At 32.0% G+C, this 10,522-nt stretch overlaps 1 protein-coding gene across 1 annotated transcript; it reads left to right on the plus strand.

Annotated features, from left to right (window-relative positions):
- The first annotated feature begins 8,029 nt into the window (after positions 1–8,029).
- LOC131934812 (uncharacterized) lies at positions 8,030–9,100 on the plus strand. The gene has a single exon (XM_059290940.1). It carries the CDS (start codon positions 8,030–8,032, stop codon positions 9,098–9,100), a length of 1,071 nt encoding a protein of 356 aa, XP_059146923.1.
- The last annotated feature ends 1,422 nt before the right edge of the window (positions 9,101–10,522 follow it).

The following is a 10,522-nucleotide window of genomic DNA, read 5'->3' on the forward strand; positions in this document are numbered from 1 at the left end:
AAAGATATTTTATTCATTTTAAAGAAAGCTTTTTTTTTTAAAAAATCATTTTGAGATAGCATCGCTTAGGTAACAACTATGAGCTTCATATTTCTAATGATATGTTGGTTGTGAGAATTGTTATAATAGTAATTAGATTAGCAATGTTTACCAGGATAGTAATGTTTAATAGGATTTTAACTATTTAGTGGACTTACGTTCTGTAATGAATGTGTGTGTCGGGAGGCAGTTACCTGATTTCTAACAAACGTCGGAAGTCTGGAATGGGAGGGCCTAGTCTTATGGTAGAGCGTTCGAATCCCTGGCTGAAATTGAAGAACGTCTGTGAGTCCACCCAACTCTGATGGGTACCTGACTTAGGTTAGGGAAAGTAAAGGCAACTGGGCATATCACTGACCACACTAACCGTTCCTCTGTGGAGATGACAGAAACATTTGAATTCTACATCAAATGTCCCATGGTCCAGCACGGCAGAAAGGAAACTTAACTTTAAATCTGGTAAGATGACGTTGAAACCTCAAAGCTCAGATGTGTCGACGTAGAAAAATAAACACGGCTGGATTCAGACATGACCGTATTGTAAATTCACACGTCGAGATATCAAAACAGATGAACTCTACTTCATTTGCTCTATTGATTACGAGCCGTCTCATTATAATGTATGCAAAGGTAATATGTTCTTTTTAATTTGTTTTATTTTCTATCAGAAATTTTAATTGTTTGTAATCAATGTCTTCAGGTTTATAAACTCGATTTAATAAAAACAACAATATGAGATTCTTAAATTAATTTTTTTACATTTGTTCATTTACGATCTCCTGTTTGGCCCGACTCTCTATTTACGTTAGTGTTTGTTTTCATTGTGTCATTCTATTTATTCCTTTCTCCAAGTGAGGACATTGTCAACCTTTTAACTAAAATGTCTTAGTATAATAATTTCAATTTCAATAAAAAAAAATCAAAAATAATTTTTATCGAATAAATGCTGTACATAATCTGAGACAATAGATTCGATTGAAGAAATGGTGTACATAATCTGAGAACATAATCTGAACTATAGATCAGAATGAAGAAATCCTGTACATAATCTGAACAATAGTTCAGAATGAAGAAATACTGTACATAATCTCAACTATAGATCAGAATGAAGAAATCCTGTACATAATCTGAACAATAGTTCAGAATGAAGAAAACCTGTACATAATCTGAACAATAGTTCTGAATAAAGAAATCCTGTACATAATCTGAACAATAGACCAGAATGAAGAAATCCTGTACATTATCTGAACAATAGTTCAGAATGAAGAAATCCTGTACATAATCTAAACAATAGACCAGAATGAAGAAATCCTGTACATAATCTGAACAATAGTTCAGAATGAAGAAATCCTGTACATAATCTGAACTACAGTTGATAGAACACATGTGATCAAAGCCCCTCTGCTGAGAAAACACCTGTGGTCAAACCCCCTATGGTCGAACCCCCTATGATCAAACCCCCTATGGTCAAAGCACCGCTATGGTCAAAGCCCCGCTGTGGTCAAACCCCCTATGGTCAAAGCCCCTATGGTCAAAGCTCCGCTGTGGTCAAACCCCCGATGGTCAAACCCCCTATGGTCAAAGCACCTGTGGTCAAAGGTCCGCGCACCAAAACAATAGGCTTGAAAAGCTCGTTCCAAGTGGTTCCAAATTTGTGTTGTTGGAAAGCATATTTTTCAAACAAAATTTAATATTTTATAACATTTGTGTAATTAGTACAAAATGACACGGTTTTATTAAGGTTAGAATTAGTAAAACAAATAATTTCCAATAACTCATTAGTAATTTAGCAAACACTTTTATTTTTAATTTGGATTAGTAGAGTCAGGGTGTTGTGGTGATAGGGAATGTTATATTATTTAATATAAATACAATACTAAGCTATACACCATAGATCACTATTGTGTATTTTAAATTTGGAATACAATTGTTTTGACGTTTATTGTTTTACTTTCCCTGGCCATTCCGAATGACTTTAAAGAGAGGTTTATGGCGTTTGTTTTTTAAAATATTGAACTCATAAAATAATTCAAAACAAATTTTCAACGGCTTATATTCAATACAAAAATATAAAAATGAGTGTAATCGACGGTTCGCATACAGCTTTAAGTTTTTAAAATGTAAATATAATTTTATCGCTACCATATTTTTACTTTCTCGTATATAGGCCTACGAAGTATAAAGGAAGTCTTGTAATCGTGCAAAAAAAAAAAATCGAGATTTTTACAAATCTCGACGTTTTACACCTCACTGATATGAAAAAATATAATTTTGCAATCTTGTCCGTATGTCTGTGTGTCTGTGTGTGTGTGTGTGTCTGTGTGTGTGTGTGTGTGTCTGTCTGTGTGTAAACACGATAACTTGAGTACCGTTACAGCTAGGTAGATGAAATTTCATTTATAAGTATTTTATCGAAATCGTAGATCCGTATCAACTTTTGAGCGATTTCCGATACCGGAAGTACTAATTTACGCTATTTCCTATTTCTCAAAAAAAAAAAAACGCATGAAAATTTATAAAGTACTAATAATATTGCGCACTATTATGCACATTTTGTTTTGGCGTTCGCTTGGTGCGCAATTCTTTTTCTATGAGATTCTATTCATTTTTAAAAGTTTAAGTAATTAAAAATCATATCTATATTCCAAGTTATATAAGAATATTCGAGAAAGTTTTGGGGAGATCACTTCCGGTTTGTATTTTTAAAAAGATTATTTGTTTTAAGTTTAGTAGGATTACATTGGCTTTAATAGGTAGGAAAAGTCTATATAATCATACTAAATTTTTTAAAAATTATTTTTAAAAATATAGGAAGCGATAAAATTATAGCTACATTTTAAAAAATTAAAGCCGTTTGGGAACCATCGATTACACTCATTTTCATATTTTTGTATTGAACATAAGCCGTTGAAAATGATTTTGAATTATTGTATAAATTTAAATATTTAATAAAACCGCCCTCAACCCCACCTTGAACTGAACTGAAGTGGCCAGGGAGAGTAAAAAGATTAAAGTCATAACATTTATTGTCCATGATAAATACCGACAAGGCGATCCAAGAAAACAAAATGGCGAACAAGGGAATATTTTCTGTTCGATTCAGGCTTTTAAAATTCGTTTGTATCCCTTTTCATTAGAAATGGCTTATTTTTTTATGACTGTTATGCTCAGATTACTAATATCTAACATTATTCTTATTAATTGTTACCAATGTTTTTGTAGAATGTTTTGAACGCAGGTTTCATTATTTTTGTTAGGCCTGTGACTGCTCACTGTGAGTTCTGTGAGTGCTCTAAAAGCTAGAGATCTAGAATCTAGCCATAAGTTTCTAGACCTAGATCTAGATCTAATCTAGATTATCTAGACTAAAATAGATTTATATCGAGAATCTAGTACTAAATCTAGATTCTAGGAGGAGTACTCTAGACGAGAGTCTAGAGAATACTACTAGAGATCTATTCTTTTTTATTCTAGATCTAGATCTAGATCTAGAATCTATTATAATTTAGTTAGTAGGGCACTACATACGCCTAGTCTAATAAATGCTTAGTCTAATTTGTTAGAGCCTACTTGTTAAAATATATTTACTATAGTAGTAGTATTCTATGGTACAGATGACAGTCCTAATACTTACTTTGTTAATATGATTAGGGCCTAGTTAGAGGTAATTACTAATTAGACTTATGATGACTTATGTTAGTCTAATAACTAATAGATTCATATTTAATAGCAGTAGGTCTATAGGCTTAAAATAGTATTGTAAAAAAAATAAAGAATGCTTAATTTTTACAGTTGTGATATTACTTTTAGTTCAGTAGGCCTATCTAGACTGTAGATTTAGATGTAGTAGCTTAGTAGTAGTCTAGTAGGCCTGTGATTGGGTAGGTATTTAGTATTTGTATGTAAGTTAAGCAAAGTTAACTAGGCTTAATAAGGCTACAATTTTAAACTTGTAAAAATTACATGTAGCCTAAATAAAAGGTTACAGACTAGTACATTAAATAATATCCAAAATTTAAGTTTAATCTAGATTAGTAGTCTAACAGTAATTTTAGGCCTCTAATAATAATAGTAAAAATTACTGAATAGAAGAGTAGGCTTATTAGTAAAGAGCTGTCTTATTTTAGTTGTACTTAATTAACTTAATATATGACTTAGTCTACTCTTAGTATTATATAGTGATCTTTAGAATTTAAAATGCAGAATAGTTGATAAAGCCAAAAGGTGTCAATTGTCATAGATGGATTAACTTACTAATCAAATTAATATAGTTATCCTAATATTTATTCTAGTATGTGTATGAATTAATGATAGTTATAGTAGCCTAGTTTGAATATCAATTTTCAACTAATTCCTGAGGTGGCTAAACATAAGTAGTAGATCTTTATTGATACCTTTTTCTTTTTTTTAATGATATATACATGACTTTTGGACTCTTTTGAAGGCCTATTGTATTTTATGACAAACTCCTTACATTAAAATATTAAAAGTAAACTATTAGACCTATATTTTTAATTAATGGTAATGGTTAGATAGCCCATACAATCAAATACATAAATACACATCATTGCTTTATGATCTTTATAAGACAGACAAATATTTTTATTTATAACATTAAGAGTTGAAAGTATGTAAACATAATGAGTTTAATTTTAATATAACAGTTTATGAAATTCATTTGTTTTTTTTTAGATACTGTGGATTATACAACTGCATACAGAGAAGACAAAAGTCAAGATGAAGCTCAATTTAAAAACTGATCCAAGGATACATGTTGGACCCAAGAAAACTTGTTCATATTGAACAATTATTTTTTTAATATTCTGAATTAATATGGTAATTAAAAAAAGAAAATATAAACTTTGTTATGTTTTTTTTTCAGCACTGGTTGTGTGTGCTGGTGTATGCGGAAACTAATTATTGCTACCTTTATTCAATAATTAACTTAAACTGGCGAACTATAAATAGTTTTTAAGAATATGGTGCTGAAGTAGATTTCACCTAGTTTTGTTGCCCTTCCATATTAATAAATTGTACGGTCAGCAAGTTTTACTGTCCATAACCAGTCAGGTACCAGTTAGAGCTGCTTTGAATTTGAATCAGAGACAACCTAAAGGATTAAAATTTCAACTCAAGAACTTTTGCTTTAGCAAATGTGTTCACAAATATGTAGTCCCACTATAAGTCTTACATTTGCATATATCTATCATAGCTGTAAAACATAATGATAAAGGAAGAATCAAGAATATGGGTTTTTCTCAATTCTAGCCATACCACAAATACCAGCATATAAATGTAGACCAAGCTTAGAGAAATATGGCTGATAACTAACCATCAACCACAAATACAACAAACTATAATCGCTGCCTGTTTCCTGGTAATGTGTTGTTATTGGCTGTGCAAGTTTATGAACATGTTGTAATTGTTTATATATTACAAAAGAAAAAGACTTGCTGATCAGATGCATTCCAGATATTTGAGGAAAAGATGTTTTCTATAAGGATAGACAGCTGTAGCAAATGAGGTTAAGGGAAATGTTGAGTTAAGATAAACTATTTAATAATTGTAATGGCAGAGATACCATCAAAACAACAAATGTAATTAGGTTTGTATGACTAATTAATGAATATCCTATAAATTATAGCAAAATGTTGTAGTGGTCTCGGACTTTGAGGTGGTGGGGGAGATTTGGACCTTTGTGTCAAGGGCAGTAGCGTAGCGGGGGGGGGGGGGGGGGACGACGACCTTAGGGGGCGCCAAAATGGGTTGGAAAAATAAATTGAAAAGGTTGAGGGGGGTGCAAATCAAAAGTTTGAGGGGGGGGGGTGCAAATCGAAATCTTGAGGGGGGTGCAAATCTAAAGGTTTGGCGCCGGCTAGGGTCGCTACGCCTCTGGTCAAGCGGGAGGGGGTTCAGAAAGTAAGATGACACTTTTCCATGTTCAACAAACACTCATGGTAAGAAACTGAATTTAAGCCCTTATTTGCATTATTTAAAGTTGTTTTATAAATTGTTATAAAATAATTCATTAATAGGCCTACATTGAATGTTGGAAAAGCCCATAGGTCTAAATATTTTATGAAAATCGCTGCTTTAAAAACAAAATAGCGGGGGGGGGGGGGGGGGTTGGCTTAGGTTTACTTTTTTGGGGAAGGGGGAGGTCTGGCATCGTTGTGGCATCGTTAATAGATGACCCCATAGTCAGAGGTCGAACTAGATTGATTAGGCCTATATTAAATGTTGATATTAATTACGCTTTACTTATTATTACAATGGAATATAGCCTAGTAGTTTATTTATATTAAATAATATAACATCCCCTTGTACCACAACACCCTGACTATACTAATCCAAATAAAAATAAAAATGTTTGGTAAATTACTATTATATTATTAGTAATTTTGTGTTTAAATATGTCTAGCCTTAGTAAAACCGGAAGTGACTTTGTACTTATTTCACAAATGTTATAAAATATTCAATTTTGGTTCAAAAATATGCTTTCTGGCAACACAAAGTGGAACCACTTTTGGAACCACTTTTCCTACCTAATGTCAGTGAAGTCTTGAATAAACAAAATAAATGTGCACCCTTTGTTTTTTCCCTCATCCTTCTTCTACATTCTTAATTGTATATATAAACAATTATGTTATAACACAATTATGTATTACGTGTCAACATGGTGGCCTGTTTTACTTTCTTGATGTGCTTCCAAAACAGTAATTCAACCGCAATCTACCAGTCAACCAGTTGTTAATTTTTTTTTTGAATTTCTCTTCTAGATAGGTTTCTGTAACAAACGTAAGAGCCTCATTTACGTAACGCTGAATGTAACATGAAGTGTACATTGTCATATAGATCTAACCATTATATTTTGCAAGGCTTGATCTAACAAGTTGTAATTTATTCTACTCCTAACTTTAAAATGTCTCGTCTGATTTTTAACGATTTCTACAGTATAATTATTATTCGATATAATTAGTATTATTTCTTTGTTTTCACACAATATCTAAAGATGAATCATCGTTAATTTAAAATCTAGGCCAAGAAGATTCTAACCCGATAAATGGATAAAGCTAATGTTATTGACGTCACGAAAGAAAATATTTGACTCGTAGACCGTTCACGTAGATCTTTGACCTGCAAGAGTATAATTAGCTCTTCAAAACAACTTTATTTTCTTAAAAGGAATGTGACGTTAGAAAGAAAACAATAGAGCGTTAAGATCAATTATAATTGTAGGCTGTTCAATTTTTATTTTTTAAATACTGTCTCCGCTGATTCTATTGACGAACAGGGAGTTGGCTAGACATTGTTTAATGAATGTGTGTTATTCGCGAGGCACGTGTTTGATTTTTGGTCACAAAAAATATTGAAACGTTTGCATCGGCGCGTAAAGTTTACCAAAACCTAAAATATATATTCATACAATTAAAAATGAAATGTACAGTTTTCTGTATTACTTTTTTGGCTTCAAAAACGATCTAATAACTAGCAAAAAGTTAGCTAAAGGTGCGGAGAATACAACTTTATAAACTAAAATCAACTGCAATATTTTAACAATTTTGACATTTTAAAAGACTTTCAATACAGTTAAAAAGAAAAATTAAAATTTACATTTTATTGTTTAAGGTACTGTTAAAATTCAAGTGGAGTAGCACATGAGATAACGCGTTTTTAAAAATTTAAAATGCAACAAAATTATCACAGTTTATTACATTAAGATATAAATAAAAAGAAGATTTAACTTTGTAGAAAAGTTGATATTTTAAATTTGATTTATGGATACGTGTGGATAATATCCACTACTGGTAAATGGTGAGTTAGAAATTAACAGGTAGAAAATTATATTAATAAAACAATATTAATGTTTGTATTAACTACTGTATCAATACAAATCGAAATGTTTTGAAAAATATAAATCGTGATATCAATTACTCTGTAAGTAAAAATTGTAATATTTTGAAAACTAGCCACAGCTCTATAACAAACAATGGAATCAAATAGCACGGAAAGTTTGGATCATGCAGCAATGCAAGACAACTTCTCTTTTGAAGTGACAGTGCTCTGTATGTGTAGGGGTGTTATTTCTTTTCTTGGTCTAATTGGAGATTTCTTGTCCATTTGGACATTTCTGGTCATGGGACCTAAAGATGGAGTAACGCTTTCATTTTTGTTACTCTCTGTCTCAGATTTGTTGTATCTTCTCTGTATGACCGTTTCATCAATTTCTTACTTATTTATAAGTATCGAACTGAGCACCAAATTTAAGACATATTTTCCAGTCGACCCTTACGGAATAAACACGTACATAACCAATTGTGGGAGCGGTTTCTACGCTAGCACAATGCTCACCCTGACATTTCTGTCCATTTGTCGCTGTCTAAGTGTCGCCAAACCTCTGTGGTTTAGACATAAGCTCGGGACAAAAAGAATTTCAGTTCTGTTTTTCTCAATCAGTGCTGCGTTTTGTATATCGACAAGTGTTCCCATCTTAGTTCTGATGGGGATAATACCGCTCTATGATGCCAGGATCAACACCACAAGACCTTCGTTGTGGATTTCACCAGAAAGGAAATGGGTGACGTATATCGTTTGGCCAGTCAGGGGATCCTTGCTTCCACTTATCGTTCAGGTTATTCTAATCATTACTTCTGTGGTAATGAACAGATTCCTAAAATCAGCCTTGGCATTTCGTCATAAACACACTTCATCATCTTTAGCATCTACTCAATCCACTCCATTTAAATTAGACGATCCAGAAGCAAAAGACAAAACAATTTTAAACGAAAACGGCAAGTTAAGTGGCAAGGAACTTCAGATAATTAAACAAATGATTATCCTGTCTGTGGTGTTTACTGTGAGTTGCATCCCAAAGGTGATGTTCAATGCTGCCGTCTTCATCTACCCCGAGTTTTCCATCACTGGCAGGTACGGCAGGCTGTACGAGACAGTGGACGTAATAAGAGAAGCATTTCAAATGCTGTATTCATGTTCTAATGTTTTCATCTACAACACTTATAATTCCAAGTTCAGAGATGTGTTTAGGAGAAAATGGTCATGATGTTTTAGATGACGCATTGCGGGTTTTTAATGCAATTTGCACGTTTGTATTATGTGTTTGACTAATTAACAAGAATATATTTATGTATTTTAATTTGGCATTAAATAATAGTGATGCGAACAAGGAATCTTTTGTTAATAAATTTTAAAAGGGCCCAAAATATTTACGAAAGTTAAGAAGGACAAAATGTATCCTTGAATTACTCGTTTTTTCATTAAATGTGGAAGGAAAAAAAAACATTATATTGCATATACTTACCTTTAGAATATATATAAAAGAAATTAGCTTTATTTCCTAAATGTTTAGTCGCTTATGAGATCTTTTACATATTTTAGCGTCAAATGCTTTTCTTAAAGGAAGTAATATGGTTTTATTTTCTTATTTTCGGTGCATTTAAAAGCTTGTCGCTATAAAGGGTTTTATATTTGTTTTATTTTATACTTTTTAGTGATTCCTAATTTATGAGCTCGACTCGACTAAAAATATTTGCTTTAAAACACCGTCAATATCACAGTCGCGATATCCGAAAGAGGATTATCGACCCCTTGAAAGCAGCCGTACTTGACCATTATTTATAGACGACAGCAAGTTCTTGTTACCTCTCCTTAGTTTCAAATTGTTTAAAAACTTTATTATCTCCCCCTTAATGGCCTTCACTAGATCGAAACGTTTTACCATTGTAAACATTCTCGCGAACCAATACTCACCAGTTTGTTAGGTGATTGTGTCTACCTAGTTATCTCCCCTTCTGTTATTGAATGTAGTAATCTGTCGACTGATTTAATTTTGTTAACTCCCCTTATTTTCGAAACGGTTTAATTAATTTGTAATCACTAATTAAACATCTAATTAAATTACAAAATAGATAGTGTTTTATTGTCATCAAAGTGAAAGATATCTGGAAAGTTTGAATTGCATCGCTGCATTAGAAATGGGTCAAAATTGAGGTTACAAGATTTTTCCACAAACTTACACACAAACAAACAGACCTTTCGAACTAAATAAAAGTATTAAAATCTTGTAAAAAAGCCTTTGCGTTCTTAAAAAAAAAATATCAAAATGGCGGAGAATTTTTTCGGGTTTCTATGATTACTGAAAATTTTTTCAACCCTTTTTTTGGTGTTTAATAATTACTTTTATATGCCATGCATGGTAAAAATATTCAAAAGGATTAACAAGTTATATTGTAAACAAATATAAATAAACTGAGCATATCCCCTTAAGGTCTGCATTAATATTTGCCTGGTTATTTTCTCAGTTTTAACTCTACGGCAAGCTTGAGATCTTGAATGTGACTATTGACGTCACAAAGCAGACATTTAAGATGATGTTTTTTTCTCTGTAATATCTTTTTGATGAATACTAATTCCAGTTCAGGGTCTTATTTTAAAGAAAATTTTCATCTAAAATTTATTAGTGGGC

Source organism: Physella acuta, unplaced genomic scaffold (assembly GCF_028476545.2).
Source record: "Physella acuta isolate Inbredline_101_S28 unplaced genomic scaffold, ASM2847654v3 ptg000118l, whole genome shotgun sequence".
Lineage (NCBI taxonomy): Eukaryota > Metazoa > Mollusca > Gastropoda > Physidae > Physella > Physella acuta.